General features: G+C 43.8%; 1 protein-coding gene and 1 long non-coding RNA gene across 8 annotated transcripts in view; both read left to right on the forward strand.

Moving 5' to 3' along the window:
• The window catches only part of DIP2C (disco interacting protein 2 homolog C), a 369992-nt gene extending 362894 nt beyond the window's left edge, over positions 1–7098 (forward strand). For all 6 annotated transcript variants that reach the window (XM_059912245.1, XM_059912246.1, XM_059912247.1 and 3 more), the window contains 2 exons: positions 1524–1647; positions 4262–7098. In XM_059912245.1, coding sequence (XP_059768228.1) covers positions 1524–1647; positions 4262–4514 — 377 coding nt within the window. In that variant the 3' untranslated portion in view covers positions 4515–7098. The remainder of the gene's footprint in view (positions 1–1523; positions 1648–4261) is intronic.
• A 5732-nt stretch (positions 7099–12830) lies between these two features.
• Positions 12831–26231, forward strand: LOC132360287 (uncharacterized). 2 transcript variants are annotated; one of them, XR_009501067.1, is made up of 4 exons: positions 12831–13220; positions 13302–13370; positions 13554–13714; positions 25980–26231. It is a non-coding gene; the product is annotated as an uncharacterized LOC132360287 (long non-coding RNA). The 2 variants fall into 2 exon arrangements; XR_009501068.1 differs by lacking the exon at positions 25980–26231 and adding an exon at positions 25097–25123.
• Positions 26232–26252: the final 21 nt, after the last annotated feature.

Below are 26252 nucleotides of genomic sequence, written 5' to 3' on the forward strand. Positions count from 1 at the left end.
GCGTGCATGCTTGCTGCAAGCCAGCCTGAAAACAGCCGAGGGTGAGAGAGCACCAGCTCAGGGCAAGTGTATCCAGCAGTGGAAGCTGCATGTCACATGCTCTGTGCTCCCATGTGAGCCAGGAACACGTTTAAAACCAGGGGCAAGAGCCAGGTGCCGTGTTGTCCACAACAAGTGCCTGTAAGTGCAGCTCACAGACTTGTCGCCAGTCCTGGAGCCACCAGCCCAACCCAGGCCCTCCTGAAGCCCTGCTGCTCTCTTCCAGGGCGGGAGGTGCTGGCCTCAGGTGCTCTGTATTTCTGCACCTGTCCAGCAGGCCTGGTGCCGCAAGGTGCCCGAGGGGAGCTGCAGCTCTGAGGGGCTGGCGCTGGGCGTGGGTATTATGCAGAACTAACACGTTAAGAGCCTGCCTGCTCTTCAAGTCTTTGCTGATCCTGGAATCCTTTCTCCACTCCTTATTTCAGTAAAAACAGAGACAGGACTTAGGTATTACATAGAGATGGGGCCTGAGCTTTCTTGGTGAGATCCTGCCAGACTCAAAGCCAGAAGTCAGCGAGCCTTCCTGACCCACCTGTCTGATGGGAGCTGTGCCAACCTGGCTGAACCAGCATGAATTTAGGGGAAAAGTACAAGATATTTTGGTGTTGCGTTTTCAACTTGGGAAAATCGTAGACTGTTTTACTTGAGGGTGCTATCTGGGGTTCCTTGAAGAACTAAGCTTAGCAGCACCCAGACCTCCCAGGAGGCAGGGCAGGTCCCATCCTGCGGAGCCCACGGGCTGGAACAGTGGGATACCCCACAGCAGCTGTGGTTAGAAGCCAGCAAGTAACTGCCTCCATCTCATCTGACTTAAACTGGAAAAGATTTATTTTCTGGTATTTTATATGTCAGTCACTTCTCTCAAACTCACCGTGATATATTTACTAGTCTAAAGATTAAAGACGTCTCCTTGTTTTTAAGGAAAGATGGACAGACTGCATGTTGTCATTATCCCAAGGTTTGCACAGCTGATGAGAATAAATTTAACACTTACACGAGCTAAGGAAATTTTTGTTCATGAACATTCTCAGAAACTATGCTTCCTCTTCCCGCTCAGACAGGCAGTAATAAGAGAGTTAAGAGCTCATGTGCTGGCACCAGGGGGAACTGGGTGTAACTTGGGCTGTGCTGGGTCCTCACCATGTGACTCCAGGGAGCAGGTCTGCTGGCCCGTGTCCCGGCGGTGCTGATGCTGCTGAGGGCCGTGTGATAACGCACTTGACGGCGTGTGGAGGCTACGCCTGTGGGATGAGGGGAGGGACGTGCAGGCCTGCGGCCAGCGCTGAGCCAGGCAGCACTTCCGCCTGCACCTTTTCCCTGAGAGCCTCGGGCTGCAGAGTTTCCCTGGTAGAAGGGAGACAGCATCCCTTGCTCAGTGATCTTTTCTTTGCATCTCTTTTGCATTCAGGGGTAGTCTTTTTTATTTTTTAAGCGGCTTGAGCGGCATTGCGGTGAAGCTCACACGGTTTCCATTCCCTGTACAGAGCGCCACGACGCCCTCTACGTGGTGGGGGCCCTAGATGAGGCCATGGAGCTGCGTGGCATGAGGTATCACCCGATAGACATCGAGACCTCCGTCATCAGAGCCCACAAAAGCGTCACGGAATGGTGAGGAGGGGGCAGCAGCCCGAGGGCACAGGGTCCTGGGCGGAGTCAGCTTTCCAGGGTGAACCTGAACCTCTGAAGAGCACTCCTAGTGCAGAGTTGTTGCTTTTCCCGAGAGTGGCATACAGACGGCTGGGCGGTGTTTCCAGGGAGCCGTTTATTTGGTTTTTTGTTAAGGAAAACATGATGCAGGGGAAATAGACTGTCCGCGGGAGCCTAAACGCAGCATGCCTATGGGAAGACCTTAGGCTCCAGGAGAGGCCGCGTTTGCCAGCGTCACTGGGTTGTCAGTGACAAGTCACCCACCCCAGCCACCCTTGAGGGTGAGGGGCCTTGCAGGCCATGCTTCTCCCTGGCCGTTTGGTTGGCTGTGACGTGTGAGTGTGCCCAGATCACCGCCTGGCCTGGGGGCTGCAGCGCTGACCACCTCCTCAGGGACTTTACGTGGCATTTGAGAGTGAAAAGTGGCTTCAGCGCCATTGGCTGCAGGTCTGCTCATTCCCTTAGTCCCTGAACTGGCAGAGGCCTGATGGAGCCCATCTGGAAGCTCAGGGCAGGAGCCCCAGGGGAGGCTTGTTCCAAAACCTCTCGGGAGAAAACTGCTCGTTTTCTCGGCAGGTGGGTTGATCTGAGATTGTCGGCTGCGTCTTGTTAGCTGACGCAGGCTGGTGTTCTTGGCCATGCACTGCACTGCACAGAGGACTTGGCAGACAGAAGAGTCGGGTGGACGGGAGCGCCTCGTCCCCGCTTGGTACCGCGTTTCAGGACGAGCAGTGACAGAGCCCGTCCGAAGCACAAGTCCTCCGCCTGCCAAAGCTGCCTGTGCACTCGTGTGTCGAGGAGGGCAGAAACCCCAGAAAGGCGTCAGCCCAGAAACTGGCAGGGGCCCACCTCAGTTTCCGTCTAAATAGCTATAAATACCAATCACAGCCTTCCATTTTTGTATTCTTAAGAAAATAATTTTGACTGGCTTGTATCGCCTCCCTCGAGTATTTTCTATCTAGTTGAAAAGGTGCCGTTTCCACTTAAAAGTGTGTGGCAGGGGTGCCCCTCGTGGGTTTCTCCTTTCTGTTCTGAGCATTGCTTAGATGCTGTGACGCGGAATAAAGCTGCGTTTTATTCCGAAGGGTTTCTCTCTGTTGGAGTCTGTGCAGCACAACTGTTCTGTTATTTCCCTCCCCCTTGCCTGTGGCCCCCCCCCCCCGCAGGGTGCCCCCATCAGTCACTTCATGCAGAGAAAGAAGGATGTGATGCCAGGTCACATCTGTGACTGCCTCACTGAGTACGGTCCAGCCCCCCGACCCTCTCAGCCACTGCGGCCCCAGGAGAGCGCCGGTGGAAAGAGAGTAGCCGGCAGCAGCCCGCGGCCTCTTAGCAAACCCCCCTCCCCAGTTAACTGTGGAGTCTGAGCTGGTCCTGATGCTGCGCCATCGATTTCAAATGCCAGGATAAGATTGTTCCCAGCGCGCATCAGAGTAGTCACATGTGATTCATGGACTCAAGGCGCGGCCCGTGCGGAGCGGTGCCCGGTGCCTGGGAGTTGTGCCCTGGGACTCGGCACTGGCACTTCTTCTCGGGAACAGCGCCCCACAAGGTTGTTCCCTTAGGTGTACACGCTCGTCACAAAGCAAAATCCAGAAGGAGGGGTCTGCTGAACACGTTCTCCAATGTTTCCCTTTCATTTTCATGTATTCATTGGCCACACTGAACAAAATACTAATTTTTTCCTAATAGGCATACCCTATGCTTTCAGGAAACAATAGTGAATGTTCCCAGATGCTTCCTGCCTCACAACTGAGATAGAACCTTCTCTGTGTCTGGCAAGAGAAAGATCCCCGCAGCCCACTGCAGGGCCCCAGAGCCTGGCCTGTCCTCCACGGGGCTCCGGTGGCCAGGGGCAGTGTGTATTAAGGTTCTTAAACAACCACGTTTTAAAAGCCCAACTGTATGATGTTAAAGTGGCTTAAAGTGTAAAACACTGTTCTTAGGCTTTTACAAATTGGGCAGACAAAATACTCTGGGTGGCCCTCCTGTTGAAAGATCCAAAATAAGACACCTCTGGGTAAATCTCTGGAGTTCTCCAGGAATTACCCCACATGAGTCAGGTCTCACTGCATTGCCCTCATCCTAAACTCAGTACTTTAAACAGGAATCAGTTAATGTGCCCTGGGTCTGCAGTTGACCGCTGAGGTATCTGACCCCAGCGTGGCTGGAGCCCACGGGTCAGCCGGGCCAGGGGCTGGCAGCTCTTCTGCACACGTTTTTCATCCCCCTGGTGGCAGAGGCAAGTCAAGACCAGCCCCAGTGCCCCCGCTGTCCTAGCCTCAGCGACAAGCCCACAGACCATGTTGCAGGCTGACCCAATCACCTGGCGGGACAGACTCCACCCTTAGGGGCCTCGTGCGTGCATCCAGGGAGGGCAGGGGTGGGGCTGCCACCGTGAGAGCAGGTCGGTAGGTGCGGATGACGGGAGTGTGAGAGCCGGTCAGGAACCAACAGGCCTGAGGAGGCTTAGCGCCCAGGCAGGTCCGCAAAGAACCCAGTGGAACGTCTGGAAAAGAAAACAGGATCGTTAAGTTCAAGCCCCGCTGTACAGTGATGCTTCTCTCTCTTCCAGTGCTGTGTTCACCTGGACAAACTTGCTGGTGGTTGTGGTTGAGCTCGACGGGTCCGAGCAGGAAGCCCTGGACCTGGTCCCCCTGGTGACCAACGTGGTCCTGGAGGAGCACTACCTGGTGGTGGGGGTGGTGGTGGTGGTGGACATCGGCGTCATCCCCATCAACTCCCGGGGGGAGAAGCAGCGCATGCACCTCCGCGACGGCTTCCTGGCCGACCAGCTGGACCCCATTTACGTGGCCTACAACATGTAGACGCTCCCAGAGGCGGGCCATCTGCTCAGTGTCGCGAGTGTGCAGGCGCCAAGGCGAGTTCCCGAGCGGAGCCTTTGCCAAGTGGTGGGGAGGAGACTTTCCACTCGTCCTGATCGGCACGGGGATGAGACGAGAAATGTGAAGTTTGCTCAGAAGGACTTTGCGTTACTGCCTTCAGTTTGTTGGAAAAGCCCATTTCAAAAACTTTTTCTTTTTTTTTAATTATTGGATAATAAGTGCTTTCTTCGTAAATGTGGTATTTTGTTAAGCCAAAATAGCAATTAAAAAAATATTCTGCCCTCCAGATGGGTTCTTTTAAACAATTTATGTAGTGTGACAAAGAATTGTTTTCTCTGTTTTAATGTGTCATGAAATCTTAATGCCATGGACCTGCTACTAATTTAAGCCATTGCTGGAGCTCATCCTTCTAGGACAGTTTGTTGAGGTACGAGAAAACCTTCCAAATAGCACCTTCCAATTAGATTTTAGCAGCTTTCTTTGTCAGAAATGTGCTGAAGAAACAGGCTAATAATCGGCCTTTGAATTTTAGCATGGAATGAGAAGAAATTATAAATAAGGTGTATTTCGGCAATTACCTTGCAGATATCTTTGTACTAAACTAAAATGATAAAATAAGTTAACTTCATATGTAATTATGTACAAAACGTTTAATTTATTTTGATCTCTTTAGAAGTATAACAGAGAAAACATTCAAGAATATTAAAGTCTTGTAATGTTTGCTAATATAAAAAGTGTTGTATTATCTTGCGTGGATAGCATCACAACAAATATATATATATGAAATATAAATTCACTAAGAACAAAGGAGATTTTAAAGTTTAAAACGCAGAACCTGTCACTTGCATGGCGTCCCCTCCACTGCACTGTAGATAGACTCTCGCCCGTTGCTGGTGTGCGCGGCCAGACAGCCAGCAGCACAGTCGGAACCTTTCCTCCGGAACCAGAGACCAGCAAGTGGCGCTGTCGCCTCAGAGGTGGCGGATCGGAGCTGGACGTGCACTTTTCCTTCTGCTGCGGGGTCTCGACGGATTGTCAGTGCCGCGTGCCCACCGCACTGCACGGCCTGGGGAGCAGCTGGCCCACAGCACGCGCTCTCTCGGCCGCAAGAATTCATTGCACAATGTTCCCATCATTTTTGTTTGTGTCACCTTTTTTTGGTCCTCGGTATGAAAAGGAATGTCATTCTGTGGTCATTTGCAGCGGGTTGTGCTGACTCCTTCAGCGGCTTTAAGGGAAGAGACTCACCAGGAGAGGGTCGTGCCTGGGGAGCCGCCCCCGCTGCCGGGACAACAGAGCCACTGGCTGGGGTAGGAGGCCCCCAATCCCCTCCCATCACTGCACCTCCTGCGAGGACACACTTCTGATTTCCATCTCTTGCTGCTGCTGCTGCTGCCGCCTCACACGCCTTGGAACTTTCAGAGCTCCTCGCACACTCCCGGACTGAATCAGCCCGTCTGCGTCCAGCCAGGAAGAAGTATCAGCTGTCCGAGAGAGATTCACTTTGTAATTGCCCCAGTGCGCCCCATGGGGGCTGTGTCAGGTCTGCATGACTAAGATTGCTGCTGGCAAGACTGAGACCCTTTCTGTGAGGTTGTCTTATCTGCCTTTGCTCTGTGTGCTGGCAGTGAGCCCTTTGCTACAAGAGAGTTTTGTTTGACTTCTGAGATCCAAGGCTAATTGCTGTTAAAATTTTAAGTGGCATTTTTTAAAAATTTGTCTGCATGTGGGGTGCATTGTTCCATCTCCACAAGTTATTTGATTTTTAAAATATTGTTTGACTTCATTGCTGTGTATGAATATTTCTCTACATGCTTCAGATACACATTCCCACAGTCTTTCGCTTCCTAAGGGGGAAAAAACCCCACCACACACAGGAAAGACACACATGCCCACCTTGTGTAGGGGGAGGGGTTTAAGGTTTCGGGTCCGACACTGATGAGGAAGCAGGACTGCAGGTGACTCGCGAGGCCCAGCGAGGTGGGGTGAGGTCGGTCCTGCTGTCCTGTGTCAGCGTCGAGGTCCAGAGGGCTCAGGGCTGGGATCCAAGTTCTGTTGTGCAAGAAAAAGGAAAGGAGACACTAAGTACCACCCGTTTAGCAATAAAGGAAGATCGTTCTGTACTAGGAATTGTGCTGTGGATGAGTCATTCATGAGAACGTAACCAGTGTTTGTCTTGTGACCTTGTGCTTTTGAAGTCAGACAAAACCGTGTGATCACCTTGCACGCAGGAGGGTACACAGTGATCACTGAGACTCAGACCAACCGACAGGGCGGCTTCCTCATGGTGCTTGTTTATTATATCTATTTAATCCTGCTTGACACTTTACCCAAGGGAAACGGTCCCTTTTACCAGTTGGATGCTAGCAGCGTTATTTCATAGTGTGGTGACTGGTTAGAGAAATTCATGTACTCAACCAATCACGGTTTCAAACAAAATTTTTATGTGCAAAGGACGGCAACCTTCTCGTATGTTAAACCACCAGTAAGCTTTGTACATCTGTGATAACGCCTGTTTTATATTCAAATGAACAAATAAAAGCTTTTATTTTTGTTGCTCTGAAAATAGCAGTTTCTTAATTGGTCCCCTGGAAAACTGGGCCAGCTTCCATCCCAGGAAGGAAGTGACTCCTACCAGGAATGTATCTGACTCTGTTTACATAATTTGTTGCATTACTTATCAGTACAGATAATCATACTTCGAACAATGTTTAAATTTTGATGTGGGCATTTATTGCTAAAAATATTCCTATGGCAACAAATGTTTTGTGAAATGTTTTTTTTAATTCTTTTAAATATATCTAAATATATTTGTTCATATTTTGCTCCAAGTGTACAGATTATTGGTAACTTTTAGGAACAAGGAGTGTGAGTCTGTGTGCACATACTCTCTGCTGCTCCTCGGCAGGAAGCTTTGCCAGGACATAGGTCTCGCTGACGATTCCAACCCAAATTATCTTTGTTTTGATCTTGGCTTCATCTCTTGGAAAGTAGTAGCGAGATACTCCAATAAAGGTGTTTTAAAAAAAAAAAAAAAGTAGTAGCGGGTTAACTGACCTCCAGCCTAATGGTTACAAAAGCATAAGTTTAATACACGTGAAAATCAGTAGAACTGATTCTGCACACAGATCAACAGGCTTCACCCGAGTTGCCTATGTGTTAGAATTCCACTTGTACCAGGACCGTCCCGCGCTAATTGGGGGTACAAAAGTGGGTGGCTGGTGCAGACCACCTGCATTGGGTGACTCAGAACGTTGCTGACCCAGAACCGCCCCGTGTGGCCGTGCTTTGTGCAGCGTGTGTGTTCCTGTGCGTGCGTAGAGTTTCTTCTGATGCCGCGTTCTGCGTCCTCCAGCACAATGCTGAGGTCTGGGGACACAGTCAGGAGTTTGGTCAGCTGGTCGATCATCATTCTGGGTCTTACCGTCCTCGTTGATGTCTTGGTGTCCCACGTCGGGTGGTGTGTCCACCTCAAGGGACGTGGTGTCACTGCTTCCGAGGAGAGAGTTTCCGTTTCCTTGACACCCACGTCTTTTGTGACTTGTAGTCTCGACTTACATCTTCTCAGCAGAACCCACAGCCCCGGTCCCCACCTGTGGGCCAGCCCTTTCTCTCCTGCCAGCCCCCAGGCGGGCGCTGGGTCCCAAGAGGGCATCTTTCCCGTCATGGCCGCTCTGGCTCCAGTCCAGTGGGCCCCTCAGTTCACCTCTTATTGTCTTTCCGTTTTTAAGGTTAATCCATGAACAAAATAACTGGGCAAGACCAAGTCAGTACGATACCTTAGCGAGAGACTTGGGTCGGCCGTGCTGCCTCGGGCGGTGGTTGGTGGTGGTGACCCCTCGAGGTGGTGCACGCATCAGCTCCTCTGGCTGGGGTGGATCCCCCATGTCTCGGTGACCCCTCGGCTCCCCCCTTTCCCTCCCCTCCCCCCTCCATACTGCACATCACTGTCACCCCTGACTCGGTCGTTCATGGCGGGAGAGTCGGAGGCCCACCCAGCGCTGGCACAGAGGCCTCTAGCAGATGGACGGCATCTGCGGCCGGGCCGGTCGTGCTGGTCGTCGGGGCAGGAGGCTGGCAGGTGGCTCGGCTCCACAGCTCCTCACTTGTCACCTGTGAAGAGAGCGCAGGGCCCCACGTGGGGCTGTCGGGCTCGGGGGACAGACTGACCAGGGGAAAAGCAAAGGAGCAGAAATGGAAAGTGAGAAGGAGGAAGGGAAGCCCGGCAGTGCGGGCGCAGAGGATCCAGGCTTGGCCTCAACTCCCCTCATGTTGCTTCGTTTCCCTACCTCGTGTTGGTGTTGACACGTGTTGATAGATATCTCTGGGCCTGTCCAGCTTCCCTGGGGGGACCAGGGCGTGTGTTCTCTGCGGGCCAGACCAGCCCGAGCAGGCGTTCGGGAAATGCAGGGGAGCCGCTGGGGGGCAGAGGTCCGCTAACTTGATGCGTCCGTGCTCTGCTGACCGTCAGGAGGACGAGGACCGCGTCGGGTCCCACACTTCGGCGGAGCCCGGGACGGAGCAGTGAGGTGAAGGCCACGTGCGGCCAGAGCTGCCCCCTCCCTGCATTCCCGTGGGACGTTTTCCGAGGGACCGGATGCACCCACGCATCTTGTCAAGTCACCCTTGGCGGTCCCTGACCCCTGTCCGTGCTCCCTGAACCTGGGGGGCAAGGGGCAGCATTACTGTGCATCCCATTCCTCAGCCCCCCGTGAGAGGGCAGAGGCCACCTGTCCTGACCACTGTCCAACGGGCTTTCCCGCAGGTCAGGCAGCATCAAAAGCATCCGAAGCTGAGAGCCAGGGGGTGAATCCTCAAAGATGACGCTCTCCTTGCGGAGCAAAGCTCCTAGCCACCAAGGGGGCAGCGCGGCTTTCAGGTCAGGCCCACCTGGACAATGGCTGCAGGGTGTCCTAGCTGGGAAGTGGCGGCAGCGTGTCACCAGCTGGGGTTCCTGGAGGTAGGAGGGGGCTGTGAGGTGAGTTGGCCGGTCTTGATGGGTCTTAGGGATGCTTTTGATTAAGGTTAAACCGTTGGTCGTTAGTGGGCAGTTACACCTGGACGGGCAATGGCACACTGATTATGCTGCATCTTGGCAACAGCTCCAGTGAGGGTTGAACCAGATCCTCACCAGCCTGCTAAGGCTGGGGTGGCGGACATGTCTGTAAAGGGCCAGGTGGCTTCTGTCTGAACCCCTCAAGTCCTGATGTTGTGACCCAGGTGCAGCCCTCAGATCTGTGGGAAAGGATCTGGTCCAACAGAACTGTATTTAAGAACACAGAAATGTAAATTTCATATCATTCTCCCATCATGAAATATTATTCTGTGGATTTTTTTTCCAAGTATAAATGCTACTTTTAGCTTGTGGGCCCTACAAAAATAGATAGTAGCTGGATTTGGCCAGATTTGGGGTTGTAGTTTGCTGATTCCTGTTGTAAGACACACAAGTAATAAGGCAAACTTTTGAGAATTAACTTCTGATTCTGGTTTTTCTTTCAAAAGCAATTAGTTTCTGAGTCTGATAGTTTGGGCTTTAAATGTTTTAATTTTCCAACTTCTGTCTCTTTCACTTATTCAGTCAATAAGCATTTGAGCACCAACCATGGGTTGTTGCTGGGTTGAAGTCAGAGAGGAGGCCACCCTCCTCCGAGTCCGTGTCCAGCAGGGACAGCAAGGCCTGAGCCGGAGACTGAGGGTCAGTCTTGGCTCTGCCAACACAGGGGATCACGTAAGCTTTCCCGTCTTTACAAAGAAGGGTGAGACTAGATGGTCTTGAAGATCCTGTTTCCCTTACACACGCTGTTCTTCAGACTAATCCTCTAACCAAAATACGGTGATGAGGCCAGTGCCTCGTCTCACCATCAAGCAGCTGGTGCTCCTCGTAACTAACCTGCTCCAGCCGGGACTGCACAGGGAGGAAGGGACTCGTGTGTTTCTCAGAGTAAAGCCGGGGTGAACTGGCCACATGCCTCAGGGTGTCTGGGGCGTCGTTGTGCCAATACGCCCTGTCCGCAAGCAATACCAGAGCAGCCTCTCCGGCCTCCCTTCGTGGTATAGGAGTTTGGGTGCCTGGTATCCTGCACTGAACAACAGGGAAGTCCCCAAAATGTCAGGATTCTTTTTAAACAGCCAAGTTCAGAATTTTATATCTCAGTGCCTGATTGATAATCTATCAGCAGAGGCTAACACTTTGCTATTCGTTTCTAACTCTATTAAATGTTTCAGGATATAAGGAGAAACACTTGAGAAGCTGTTTACAGAGACCCCATGGTCCTTTGTAATGTGAACAATTAAAGCCTCCATTTGGTCTGCTTAAAATTCAAGTCAAATGTTCAAGTTTTCACATGTTAAATATTTTGTTTAGTCATGTGAGAGGGTGGTCTGTGGAGGATAATTGGCTGCAGGAAGGTCCTTCTCCCCATGGGCACCTCTCTGTTTTTCCAGCCTGTCCTTCGTCCAGACACCTCTGCTACATAATCCTCGATTCACTCAGCCGTGGGCTCCCGTGGCTCCTTGAGGTTCAGGGAACAAGGACAATAAGTCAGTTTAATGGCTGTAAGGAGCTCCTACTATGTTTAAAGCACTTAATGAGCATAAGGGAGGAGGTTCCAGGAGGCACGAGATCGTCAGGGACAACAGGCAAGTTATGGAAAATGAAGCTAGAAATCACGAGTGAGCTGGCGCATGGTGTGTGAAGGTGTCCAGACCTCTCCAGTTAGGCACAATGCAGTTAGACAAGAGGAAAAAGAGAAAAATATCACTGTTACCTGCCATCACCACCTCACCATTTACAGCCTGGGCTGTTAGGAAAACCCAAATCGTCATTTTGAAAAAAAGGTAACATTTTGAATAGGTAATCCAGTCACATGGTCCAAATATGGAAAGTACAGGAAGAGGTTCCGTCTTGTCCTGGCGCCCCCCCCCCCCCACACACACACACAGTCCACGACAGGTGGCCATTTATACTCGTTTCTGGTGTATCATTTCTGTGTTTCTTTATGTGAATACAAGTCAGTTATGAATACATATCCTATCATCCCTTGGTTCTAACCCAAAGGTAGTCTACCATACACTCTGCTCTGTAATGTTGGCGCCGACAGCTGCTATTTTTTAAAAAGCGTCACAGCATTCCATCTTCCCTAATTCCATTCCTGTCAGTGGACACTTAGCCTTTTCCAATCAACTTTTGTTATGACAAAAACAGTTCATTTTACTTGTGGGCAAGCATATCTGATGGGTAGATTTCTGGACATAGGACTGATGAGTCATCGGGTAAATGCATCTGTAACTTTGACGGATGTTGCCAGAGAGCCCCATAGTGGTTTCACTTTGATTTTTCACTTTCACCAGCAACTCTTCAACGACAGAAAGTATCGATTTAATTAGCATTTATCTCATTATAAGTAAGTTTGAATATTTTAAAAATATCTTAAAGGCTACTTGTATTTCTCTTTCTGTGGACTGCTTGTTCGTGTCCCTTGTGAAAGTTTTTAAAAGGCAAAAAAAAAAAAAAAAAAAAAGATTATTGGAAGATCTGTCTAACTCACCTATCCAGGTTCTCTGCCTTTTACTGTCTTTGAGCTACTTTACAATCTGTAAATTGTGGAAGACTGATAATAATACTAATTATTCTTGTCCATAGAAATGCACATTGTGTCCCTGTAGACAGACCTGTTTCACATCTATTTGTAAATTCACTTCAGAATTCCTTGTTTTCTGCATCTGTGGTGTTCTTGGAATCCTCCTTTGAACCAGTTGTAAAATCTTTGATACGTGTTTATATCGGCATGGGAGTCGTGACTGTTTCTCTTTAGCGTTGTCCTTCTACACACTTTTTCCTCTTGATTGCTGTGATTTCTGTTAGTTGGGGAGATTGGCCCTCTGTGATGAGTTGAAATTTTTTTTTTCCCCCTTTGTGTCACTTTTTTTTTAATTCACTTTTCTTGCCATGATGAACTTTCTTATGTTTATGTGGTTGAATTTACCCACCTTGTGTGGCTTTGGAGTTTGTTGTGCTTGAGCACAGGATGCTTTCAGTCCATGTTACTTCTCCTGCTTAGTTGGTTTTTTCCACGAGCCTCACTCGTCTTAGGCTCCAGACTTTCTGGAGGGCCTGGAGATAGTCATTCTGATAAGTGTATGTTGCTACTGATCAGGCACTTTCCTTGTACTTCTTAATATTACAAGACCAGAAAAGATTCCGCTTTGCATTCCAATTGTGCATAAACTTACTTACTTTTAAAAAATCTCATCTCTTATTGTATGCTCTCAAACAGAATTCCGGAGGAACCAGCGGCTTTCTAGGAGACCAGAGGAATGTGTATAGCATCAAGATACTATGCCATTTCTGCGGATAAAAGGAACCAGTCCTAATTATTACATCAGACCAGAGGGAAAGGACTGATTTGCAAAGAAAAGTTCGGTATGGGACCTGAGCTGGATGCTTAAAAAAAGAAAAAAAAATGCGTGTGGACAGGTAGGGGCTTGGAGACATCTGTTACTCCCAGAGCTGCAGGAAGGGTTCTAGAGACAGAGGTGAAGGATGCAAAGACAGACTTGGGGGAAAAGGTAGCGTCCACACGGATAAGGGACCTGAAATGGCAGGTCTCACTGACTGCTACTCTCCCAAGGGGCACGGTTAGCACAAAAGGCGGTGAGACGTAACTTGTACGCGGAAACTTCTGCCAGGTAAACTTCCCCTCCCACCTTTCCACTCTTCCCTCATCCTTTTTTCTGAGCCCTTCTTAATTATGTATTTTGTCTGTTCAGACCCAGGCTCAGGGCAGCCAGGATAAGGAGCAAGAGCAGAGCAGATGCAGCTCTCGGCCCAAAGGCCAGGTGAGGAGCACCCCCCACACACACAGGCCCAGGTGAGGAGTCCCCCCAGTGTGGGGGGGCATGTCACAGCCACTCTCCAAGAAGGTGCCTGGGTCTGGGGAGGCCCTCTGGGATTCTCGGGCAGTGCCTAAGACCATTCTTTATGCTTCTGAAAAACTTACTGCAAACTCTTGTAAAATCCAGGATAAAATGCTTGGAAGTGATTTATTTATAAGAAGAGCTCCCACTCTCTGGCCTAAAGACCAACAGCGGAAAGAAACTGAACACAAATCGCAGGATTTAAACTGGAGGCAAACAAATGGAGAAGGTGTGCTCCATGGCATGTCTTCACTCTCCAGCAGCAGGTACTCGGTGGCCGGAATTACTAAAAGGTTATAAGAATTATAGCTTGATCTTTCTTAATCTTTATGATCCTCTTTAAAATGAATTAGAAAACAGTAGATTGTCATTCCTTTTTTTTTTTTTTTTAAACAAAGAATGTGTAATAATTTGTTTTGTTCAAACCTAATCTTGCCTACTACCTGAGACCTCACTCACTGAACAGACCTGGTTCAAAGGAAAGCTTGGTCTAAACTGATTATAGAATTTGTCCTCCCAGGTCAGGTGCAGTCTCTCGTGGACAAGAACACTGGGTCTTTGAGCTAACTTCCCCTCTCCTGCTCTTCCCCTCAAGAGTTTTTAGAGTAGGGGGAGAAGTGTGTCTTCTGCAGGTGGATAAAGGTGAGGGGTCTTTGGATCCATGCAGTGACCTTTGTCTTCTGATCTCTCAATGACATGCCTTGCTGCCTGGTTTCTGGATGTCCCCTTGGCCTTCAGAGTTGAAATTTTGAGCTTCAGGAACTCAGGGTCTGTTATTGGGGCATTGCTCCCTATCTACCGTGACTGACACTACTCGGATGTCTCTGACGTCTGACTGCCTTCTGTTACTTATTCGGTTATTGATGGACATTTGGGTTGCTTACGTGTTTTAGCTATTGTTGAATAATGCTGCTATGAACATGGGTGTACAAATATCTCTTCAAGACACTGCTTTCAGTTCTTTTGGGTTTATACCCAGAGGTGAATTGCTGGGTCATATGAAAATTCTGTTTTTAATTTTTAGGGGGAACCGCCATACTGTTTTCCACAGTGGCTGCACCATTTTACATTCCCACCAACAGTGCACAAGAGTTCTGATTTCTCCACATCCTTACCAACACTTATTTTCTGTTTTGTTTTGTTTTGATAGTAGCCATTCTAATAGATGTAAGGTTGTATCTCATAGCTTTGATTTGCATTTCCCCAATAACTAGTGACGCTGAACATCTTTTCATGTGATTATTGACAGTCTGTAGCTCTTCATTGGAGATATGTCTGTTCAAGTCCTTTGCCCATTTTTGAATTGAGTTGTTTGTTTGTTTTGAGTTTTAGGAGTCCTCTGTGTATTCTGGATATAAATCCCTTATCAGATACATGGTTTGCAGATATATTCTCCCATTCTGTGGGTTGCCTTCCATAGATAGTGTCTTTCAATGCACAAAATTTAAAAATTTTCATGAAGCCAAGTTTTTCTACTTGTTTTTTTGGTTGCCTGTGCCTTTGGTGTCATATTTAAGAAGTCATTGTCAAATCTAATATGGGAAGTTTTGACCCTATGTTTTCTTCTAAGAGTTTTATAGAGTTAGGGCTTACATTGAGGTCTTTGATCCATTTTGAGGTATTTTTTGTATATGGTGTTGGCAAGGCTCCAACTTCATTCTTTTGCATGTGGATATCATTTTCTAGCACCATTTGTTGAAAAACCTGTCCTATCTGCATTGAATGGTCTTGGCACCATTGTCAAAAACTATTTGAAAATATATGCTGGGGTTTATTACTGGGCTCTCTATGCGATTCCTATGTCAGTATTATGTCAATACCATGTCATTTTGATTACTGTAGCTTTGTAGTAGGTTTTAAAATCAGGAAGTGTGAATCCTTCCACTTTAATCTTCTTTTTCAAGGTTGTTTTGGATATTTGAGGTCCTTTAAGATTTCATATGAATTTTAGGATGGGGTTTTCTTTTTGTGCAAAAACGTCTTTGGAATTTGGATAGGTATTACATTGGATCTGTAGATCACTTTGGGTATAATGAAAACTGTAAAGCATTGCGGAAAGAAATTAAAGAAGATATAAGTAAAAGAAAATGCATCCTATGTTCATAGATTTGAAGACAGTATTGCTACTTTGTTGATGCTCTTGTTGTTAGTAAACTAGGAACAGAGGATAATTTCTTCAACTTGATAAAGAACATCTACAAAAAACCTACAGCTGAAATCATACTTCATGGTGAGAAACTCAAAGCTTTCCCACTAAGATTAGGCACAATGCAGAGACATTCCCCTCTCACCACTCCTTTTCAACGTTGTACTGGAAGTACTTGCTAATGCAACAATGCAAGAAAAGGTAATAAAAGATACATAGATTAGGAAGGAAGACATAAAACTGCTTTGTTTGTAGATGACATGATTGTCTATGGAGAAAATCCAAAAGAATCAATGAAACAACTCCTGGGCCTAAAAAGTGACTACAGCAAGGTTGCAGGATACAAGGTTAACATACAAAAGCCAATCATTTTCCTATATACCAGTAATGAGCAAGTGGAATTTGAAATTAAAAGCACAATGCAATTTACTTTAGCACTCCCAAAATGAAATACTTAGGTATAAATGTGAAATACATATAAAAACTACATGAGAACTACACAAATCTGATGAACAAAATCAAAGAATAAATGGAGAGATATTCCTTATTCATGGGTAGGAAGACTTAATATTATCAAGATGTCAATTCCTCCTACCTTGACTCAATGCAATCCCAATAAGATCCCAGCAAATTATTTTGTAGATATTGACAAACTGATTCTAAAATTTATATGGAGAGTCATAAGACCCAAAATAGCCAACACAATATTGAAGGAGAAGAGCAAATTTGGAGGACTTATGCACCTTGACTTTAAGACTTACTATAAAGCCTTGGTAATCAAGACAGTGTGTATTGGAAAAAGAATAGATAATAGATCAGTGGGACAGAGTAGAGAGGCAAGAAATAGGTCCTCATAAATATAGCCAACTGATCTTTTACAAAGGAACAAAAGCAATACAATGGAGCAAAGATAGTATCTTCAACAAATGGTGCTGAAATGACTAGACATCCACATGCAAAAATATGAATCTAGACACAGACCTTAACACCCTTCACTAAAATTAACTCAAAATGATCTTACACCAAAGTGTAAAACACAAAACTGTAAAACTCCTAAAAGATAACATAGGGGAAAATGTAGATGATCTTCAGTATGGTGATGCCTTTTTAGATATAACATTAAAGGCATGATCCATGAAAAAAAATTGATAAATTGGACTTCATTAAAATTAAAAACTTCTCTGTGAAAGACAGTGTTAAGAGAATGAAATGACAAGCCACAGACTGGGAGAAAATATTTGCAAAAGACACATCTGATAAAGGACTCTTATCTAAAATATACAAAGAATTATTAAAAATCAACAATAAGAAAATGGACAACCCAAATAAAAAGAGGACCAATGACCTGATTAGATATGCCACCGAAGAAGATATACAGATGGCAGTTAAGCATATGAAAAGATGTTCCACATCATATTTCATCAGGAAAATGAAAATTAAAACAGCAATGAGATAACACTACACAACTTACTTAGAATGATCAAAAACCAAAGCACTGATAACACCAAATGCCAGCGAGGATGTGAAGCAACAAAAACTCTCATACGTTGCTGGTGGGAATGCAAAATGATGCAACCACTTTGGAAGACAATTTGGTAGTTTCTTACGAAATGAAACGTACTCTTACCATACAATCCGACAATCACATTCCTTGGTGTTTACCCAAAGGAAAACTTATGTCCATACAAAAACCTCCACACAGATGTTTATAGCAGCTTGATTCATAGTTGCCTTCAGTAGGTGAGTGGATAAATAAACTGAAGTAAATCCAGACAGTGGAATATTATTCAGTGCTAAAGAAATAAGCTCTCAGATAACAAGAAGACATGGAAGAACCTTAAATGATAAATTACGAAGTGAAAGAAGCCAATCAGAAAAAGCTAAATACTGTATGATTCCACCAATATGACATTCAGGAAAAGACAAACCTATGGAGACAATTTAAAGATTAGTGGTTACCAGGGATGGTGGTGGGGAGAGATGACTAGACAGAGCACAGAGGATTTTTAGGATAATGAAAACATTCTATATGATACTATGATGGATATATGTCATTACACATTTGTGCAAACCCTTAGAATGTACAACACCAAGAGTGAACTCTGATGTCAACTACGAACTTTAGGTGATTAATGTGTTCATGTAGGCTCATCCTTGGTAAAAAATTTTAGAAACTTCTCGTGAGTGATGTCTATAATGGGTGAGGCTGTGTATGTGTGGTGGAAGGGGACATATGGGAAATCTTGGTCCCTTCTTCTCAATTTTGTTGTAAAACTAAAACTGTTCTAAAAATATTTTTTAAATGCAAAAAAAAATTTTTTTAAGATAGTTGGTTCAGTGGAATAAAAGTTCTTTGGCTAAAAGAATAAAGAAAAAAAGAGCTGTGTGGTGAATATACAGAAACTCTTATGAAGTTATATTCCATAAATAATAGAATTCAGACCACAGTCTATAGTCAGATGTACTATTATCATAATTGCTATTTAATAATTATTTTTGAACCACCAAAAAGAGCTAAACAAAAGATAATTTTTAAAAATTCTACATTGTAGAAGACTCGCACCTTTGCGCTCTCTGTCAATCAGCTCTCCTTGTTAAATTATAAATGTATTCTTCTTTTTTAAAATTTATTTTTATTGAGATATAATTGGCATATAAATGGTATAAGTTTAAGGTGTACAACATGTTGATTTAGTACATTTATATATTGCAATATGGGTACCATTGTAGTGTTAGCTAACACATCCATCACATCACATAATTGTTTGTGGTGGAAATTAAGACCTAGTCTCTTAGCAAAAGTTTATAATATAGTATTGTTGTCTGTAATCACTATGTTGCGTACTAGTTTTCCAAAACTTATTTGCCTATTGGTTGCAAGTTTTCTCCCAATTCCCCCACCCCTCAGTCCCTGGTGACCACCATTCTACTGTCTGTTTTTATGAGTTTGGCTCTTTTAGATTCCACATTTAAATGAGATCATGCAGTATTTGTCTTTCTCTGTCTGACTTATCTCACTTAGCATAATGACCGCAAGGTCCATCCATGTTGTCACAAATGTCAGCATTTCCTTCTTTCTCATGGCTAAATAATATTGCATTGTGTATAAGTACCACAACTTCTTTATCCATCCATCCATCCACTGACAGACACCTAGGTAGTTTCCATATCTTGGCTGTTGTGAATACTGCAGTAAACATGGGAATGCATATATCTCTTTGATATCCTGTTTTCACTTCCTTTGGCTATATACCCAGGAGTGGAATTGCTGGATCAGATGGTAGTTCTATTTTTAATTTTGGGGGAACCTCCCTACTGTTTTCCATAGTAGCTAAACCAATTTACATTTCCAACAACAGTACATAAGTGTTCCCTTTCTCCACATCCTGGTCAACACTTGTTTTCTTGTGTCTTTTTGATGATGGCCATTCTAACGGTGTGAGGTGACATTTCATTGTGGTTTGATTTGCATTTCCTGGTGACTGATGATGTTGAGCATGTTTTCATGTACCTGTTAGCCAGCCACCTGCATGTCTTTGAAAAAAATTTTTATTTGGTTCCTCTGCTCATTTTTAAATCAGATTGTTTGCTTTTATGTTATTATTGAGTTGTATGAGTTGTTTATATTTTGGATATTAAATCCTTATCCAATATGTGTTTTGCAAATATTTTTCCCTATTTCATAGTTTGTCTTTTCATTTTTTATTGGCTCTTTTGCTGTGCAGAAGCTTTTTAGTTTGATGTAGTCCCACTTGTTGAATTTTGCTTTTGTTGCTTGTGCGTTTGGTGTCATATCTAGAAAATCATCACCAAGATTAATGTTAAGGAGTTTCTTTCCTATGTTTTCTTCTAGGAGTTTTATCATCAGGTCTCATGCTTACGTCTTTAATCCACTTCAAGTTAATTTATGTAAGTGGTGTAAGATAGGGGTCCAATTTCATTACTCTTTGTGTAGTTATTCAAGCTTTCCCAGCTCCATTTGTGGAAGAGACTGTCCTTTTCCCATTGAGTGTTCTTGGCTCTCTAGTCAAATATTGGTTGACCGTAAATGGGGGAGGCGGGTATTTCTGGGCTATCTAGTCTGTTCAATTGACCTCTCTGTGTCTCTTTTTATGATAGCACCATACTTTTTAAATTACTCTAACTTTGTAATATAGATTGAAATCAGGAGGTGTGATACCTCTGTCTTTGTTATTCTTTCTTATGATTGCTTTGGCTATTAAGGGTCTTTGTGGTTCCATACAAATTTTAGAATTGTTTTTTTCTTTTTCTTTCTTTTTTCTTGTTGAATGAAAGATTCTTTAAATTCTATAATGCTTTACAATTTTCAAAAGTTTTATACACATGATTTCATGTATCCCATAATAACCCTTTTTTCCCCCTTCGCTCTCCCTACTGGTAACCACTAGTTTGTTCTCTATATCTGTGAGTCTGCTTCAGTTTTGACTATTGATTCAATCTCCTTACTTGTTACTAGTCTGTTCAGATTCTCTATTTATTCCTGATTCAGTCTTGACAGGTTGTATGTTTCTAGGAATTTATCCACTTCTTCTGAGTTATCTAATTTACTGGTGTATAATTGTTTATGATAGTTTCATGATCCTTTGTATTTCTGTAGTACCAGTTGTAACCTCTTCCCTTTCATTTTTGATTTTATTTGTGTATTCATTCTCTCTTTTTTTCTTGTTTTTTTACAAATAAAGATTTGTAAATTTTGTTTATCTTTTCAAAAAAACAGCTCTGAGTTTCATTGTTTTTTTTCTATTGTTTTTCTTGTCTCTATTTCATTTATTACAGCTCTGATCTTTATTTCCTTTCACTAAATTTGGGGTTCATTTTTCCTTCTTTTTCTAGTTCCTTGAGGTGTAAAGTTATGTTGTTTATTTGAGATCTTTCCATTTTCTTAATATATGCATTTATTGGTATAAAATTCCGTCTCAGAACTGCATTTGCAGCAACCCATAGGTTTTGGTATGTTTTGTTTCCATTTTCATTTGTTTTGCTGTATTTTCTCATTCTCTTTTGATTTCTTCTTTGACCCATTGGTGATTCTGGAGTGTGTTAATTTCCACATTTGTAGATTTTTCAGCATTCCTCTGTTGTTGATATCTAGTTCCACATTATTGTGGTTAGAAAAGATACTTGGTATGATTTCAGTCTTCTTAAATTTGCTGAGACATTTTTTGTGTCATATCATAGATCTATCCTGGAGAATGTTCTGTATGCACTTGAGAAGAATGTGTATTCTCCTTCTGTTGGATGGAATATCTATAAATGCCCATTAGTTCAGTTCAGTCTAATGTATGGTTCAAACTCAACATTTCCTGGTATTTTCTGTCTAGATAATCTAACAATTGCTGAATGTGGGGTATTGGATCCCCCAACTATTGTATTTTTTTCTATTTTTCCCTTCAGTTCTGTTACTATTGCTTAATATATTTAGGCGCTGTGATGTTGGATGCATATATATTTTATATTTTATAGTTGTTTTTATCTTCCTGATGAATTGACCCCCTTATCATTAAATATTGACTTTCTTTCTTATTACTGTTTTTGGCTTAAAGTCTGTTTTGTCTGATATAAGTATAGCTATCCCTGCTCTTTTTTTTTGCTTTCCACTTACATGCAATATCTTTTTCTATCCCTTCACTTTGAGCTTATGTGTCTTTAAACCTGAAGTGGGTCTTTTGTGGGCAGCATATTGTTGGGTCTTGTGTGGCTTTTTTTTTTTTTTTTTTCAATCCCTCTAGCCACTCTTTAGCTTTTGATTGGTGAATTCAATCCATTTACATTTAGCGTCAAGGACTTACTAATGTCATCCTACTAATTATTTTCTGGTTGTTTTGCATTTCCAATGTTTCCTTTCCATCTGTTTCTGCCCACCTTCGTAAATTTGTGATTTTTTTGTGGTGGTTCTCTCTGTTTCCCCCTTTTTAATCTACTCTAGGTTTTTGCTTTGTGATTCCTGTGAGGTTTACATAAGAACTCTCATAGATAAAACAGTCCATTTTAAGCTGATAGCAACTTAACTTTGATCAGCTATAAAATCTTCACTTATTGACTCCCCCTTTTAAAATTTTGTATGTCATTATTTAACTCTTTTATATTGTGTATGCAGTAACAAATTGTAGTATCTGTAATTATTTTAATACCTTTCCTTTGATCTTTACACTACAGTTAAATGATTAACATACCATCCTATTACAGAGTTGGAGTTTTCTAAGTCTGACTATATATTTGCCTTAACCAGTATGTTGTATATTTTCTTATGTTTTCATGTCACTGATTAGCATCTTTTCATTTCATATGGAGGAACTCCTTTCAGCATTTCTTGAAATGCAGATCTAGGATGATGAACTCCCTCTGCTTTTGTCTACAAAGATCTTTATTTTTCCTTCATATCTGAGGGGTAACTTGGCCTGAGAGAGCATTTTTGGCTGGCAGCGTTGGTTTTTTTCCCCAAAACTTTGAATATGTTATTCCACTCTCTCCTGGCCAATAAGGTTTCTGCTGAGAAATCTGCTGATAGCTAATGAGGATTCCTTTGTAGATTATAGTCTTTTTTTCCTTTGGCTGCTTTTAGAATTCTTTATCTGTGATTTTTGATAGTTTTGTTATAATGTGTCTTGAAGAAGGTCTTTTTTGTGCTGAGAAAATAGGATGATCTATTAACTTTGTGAATGTAGATTTCCAGTTCATTCCCTCTCCAGGTTTGGGAAGCTCTCAACTATTATTTCTTTAAATAAACTTTCTGCTCCCTTCTCCCTCTCCTCCTTCTGAAACCCCAGTTATTCAATTTGTTCTTTTGATGGAATCCTATAGGTCATATAGGTTTTCTTCACTCTTTTTCATTCTTTCTCCTTTTCTTTGTTCTCCTCTAACTGGATTATTTCAAATTCCCGTCACCTAACGCACTTATTCTGTCTCCCCTTTGCTGGACTCCACTGCAGATGCTCTCTGCTGCATTTTTCATTTCATTCATTGAGTTATTCAGCTCCAGAATTTCTCCTTGGTTCTTTTTTATAATTTCTATTTCTTTGGTAAATATCATTTTGAACCAGTGTTTTTCTTTTCATGATTTCATTGAATTGTCGTTCTGAGCTTTCTTATACCTTGTTGAGTTTCTTCAAAACAGCTATTTTGAATTCTTTATCAACTAGATCACAAAATTCCATGACATTAAGCTTGGTTATTGGAGAATTATTATCTTTTAACGATGACATGGTTCCTTGATTTTTCATGTTCCTTGTAGTTTTGTGTTGCTGCTGTTGCATTTGAAGTAGCAGACACCTCCTCAAATCTTTGCTAGTTGTCTTCAAATGGGGCGTTCTGTTTGTTGGTATTGTCATTAATTCTGCCTTTTTCTGGGTACCCTTGTTCCACTCTGCTTGTTCCCTTTTGTGGCAAACTTTTAAAGCTTTTGTATCTTTTTTGGTTCTTACAACTCACCAGACTGGCCACTGGCTTCTTTGTTTTCGAGAAGGTGATGCTACAGCCCAAGTTTCTGGCTTCTCCTTTGCCCACAGACCCTGGCCAGTTCTCTGATCACACGCTCTGTCTACTGGAGCTTGCTTTTGCTGCTGCACTCAGGAGTCACGCACAAGATGCTGGCTGCAGAGTGGGGGAAAGTGTGAGCTTATCTCTTAGGGCACTGGGGATGCCCATGGACCTGGTAAGGGGATCCCCAGGAGTGGCACTCCCAGAGGCTCATGGGTGGTCTTCTTGCTGAGTTCAGTTAGCAGGAACTGCATCGCTTTAAAGACCTTTGATATTTTTATCTGCTTCTTTCCTGATCTCCTCCCTCTTGGCAGTCATGGAAGTCCTGCTTCAGTACTCTGGGTGCTGCTGGAGAGACAGGTTCTCCAGCTGCTTCCCACACCACTGGCTAGCTAGGTACTCACTCATCGCTCTCCTTGTCTCTTGTGAAAGAGGTCACCACTGTCAGATAGATCCTCTGTATGCAGTGATTCCTTGGGGGGGGAGGGGGTGGGGTGCAGTGCTGAGAAAGTTCTTCTAGATCCACTGCATCCAAACGTTCTCCCTCTCCAATGACATGCTGGAATCTCCCCTAGGAAAGGCTGGATTTCTGCAATTTCTCTATCTTCTGTGGGTGTCTGCCCAGGTCAACACTCTCCAGGTTTTTTCCCAACTGCAGCCAGAAGGGTCAGGCAAGTTTATTGCCCCATGGGCTCCACAGCCCATATCAAGGTCTAACCCTAACCCTATTACCAGATGCAGAGGTGGGCAAGACCCCTTACCGGTCCCCTGGCATATGGTGCTGGTTCCCACAGCAACCACAGAGGTGCTTGTGTTCATGAAAGGTGCCCTAATTCTTTGTTGAAAAAGGACAAAAGGAGGAACACCCTATGCCACAGTGATGCTGATATCACTTGTCTATGCCTCTTCTTGTCCTAAACATAATTTCCCTCCCATTCACGAGCAGTTTTCAAGAGTAGGCTTCTCACATCTTCACTTCTTTATCATCTGTCGTTTTGAACCGTCTCATCTTGTGTTCCAGTCACTGTGAGGTTACCCTCTAGTTATTCTCTCATGGCGTCACCCTCATTCCTGCTTCCTGTCTGATGGCTTCCTTAACCATGTCAAATCTCTCATTGCTTGAAAAAAATTACTCTCCTGTAACCTTTAACCCTGCAGACCGCTCTAGCCAAGAATTTTGTTTCTTCTGTAACTTTTTTTCCTGGTTTTAAAAGTTATGTTCATAGTAAAAATATGAAGGAAAAAAATGAATCTTCCGAAATCAATGTTGGATCCTCTGGAATGCCTTTCTTCTCCAGCTAACTCCTGCTCACCTTTCAAGTTCAAGCTTACGTACAGGTTTTTTTAAGCCTTCCCTAATTCTTTCCCCTCCTGTTGTATGCTTTCTCTGTATCCTACAGTCCCATATTTTTTCTTCATTGCACCCAACTCTGGGTTATAATTAAAGTTGTACTTATTTGATTGATGCCCTTACTAGAATATAAGCTACATAGAGACAGGAAATATGTCTGTTCTGCTCATTATCATACACTTAGCATCTAACACAAATGCTGTAGGAGCTCAAGTATTTAGTAAATGAATGAATAATATTTACACTGTGTCTTCTAAATTTCCTTAGCAGTCTATACCTCCAGTTATACTCTTTCCTGTTCCTGGAGGTAGGGATTATTTATCATTGCAAGACTTTATTAAGCCACAGACCATCTTCATGGGGCTGTAGAACAGGAGGTATGTCATCAGGAACCTGGTTCGTGACTTTGAGCAGCTCTGGGTCTCAGCTTTCTCTCCAATATGAGGTTAAGGAGTTGGAGTAGATAAAGGTTTTCAGACTGCCCTGTAGAGCCATAGGGATCCTTAGGTAACTTTCCAGGGCTACCTACTTGCAATGTCAGTTTAGAGGTTGTTGGAAGATTTTTAAGCTCTCAAATCTCAGACTCTGAAAGACTAAGCCTACCCTCAGAGAGGTCAAATTCTGGTGAAAACTGATTAATTTTTTTCTTGTCAGCTCCTAGGTTTCAAGGAGGACCTCTACTAAACATTTGCTAAATGCATACTGACTACAGGTCAGGTGCTGATGGGGGCCCTTACTTGGTAAGACAAAGCTCTTGTTTTTAGGTTGCTCTGTCCAACATGGGTAGTCATCAGCCACACGTGAATAAACTGTGGCTAGTCCGAACGGAGATGTGCTGAAAGCATGCAACACACACTGGGTTTTGAAGACTTAGTATAAAACAAGAATATAAAATGTCTCACTTTTATATTAATTAAATATTGAAATATTTTGGATATACTAGGTTAAGTAGGATATATTATTAAAATTAACCTGTTCCTTCTTAATACGGTTAAATATTTAATATGATTATTTAATGGTTTAATATTTAGTATCGTTACTAGAAAATTTTAAATTTCTTAGGTACCTCACGTTACATAATTTCACTTGACAGCATTGTTTTATAGTTTATAATTTAGTGTGGTAGTAGTAGTTAAACTTCTGAGCACTTACATATCATATCCTTTAAGACCTAGCCTCTCAGGTGTAATCCCTGGCCAGTACAAGCAGTATCACTTGGAAGCTTATGAGAAATGGCAGAGTCACCAGCTCCACCCACCCCAGACCATCTAAGTCAGAGTCTGCATTTTAACTAGATCCGCAGGTGATTTGTGTGCACATGAACATTTGAGAGGCTCTGATCTAGATCACAGTAACAGGACTCTTGCTACCTCTCCTATTTTTGCTTCTCTAATCTCACTGGATCCAGGATTCTTAACCTAAGGGACCTGGATCCTTCTGGGGGGTGGGGGGAAGTCTACAGATGGGCCCTAGGACTCTGTAAAATACTGTAACTTTATGGATATTGTTCATGAAAGTGTGTTTTTATTTTCATCAGTAAAGCAGTGGTTATGAAAGGATGCCCTCATCAGCAACACTTGGGAACTTGTCGGCGATGAAAATGCTGGGGGTGGGGGCCAGCAGTGTTTGAACAAGCCCTCTTGTGATCCTGATGTCAAAAGTTTGAGAACCACTGAATTAGGGAGGCAAAGAAGAGGGTCGAGCCACTTACTACATTACAGTCTGGTCAGGAGGGTGACGCTGGCTTGAATTGAGATTGGCATCATGTGAATTGGTTGGAGGAGTGCAGTGATGCAAGGTGAGATGATGG

Source organism: Balaenoptera ricei, chromosome 2 (genome assembly GCF_028023285.1).
Source record: "Balaenoptera ricei isolate mBalRic1 chromosome 2, mBalRic1.hap2, whole genome shotgun sequence".
Classification (NCBI taxonomy): Eukaryota; Metazoa; Chordata; class Mammalia; order Artiodactyla; family Balaenopteridae; genus Balaenoptera; species Balaenoptera ricei.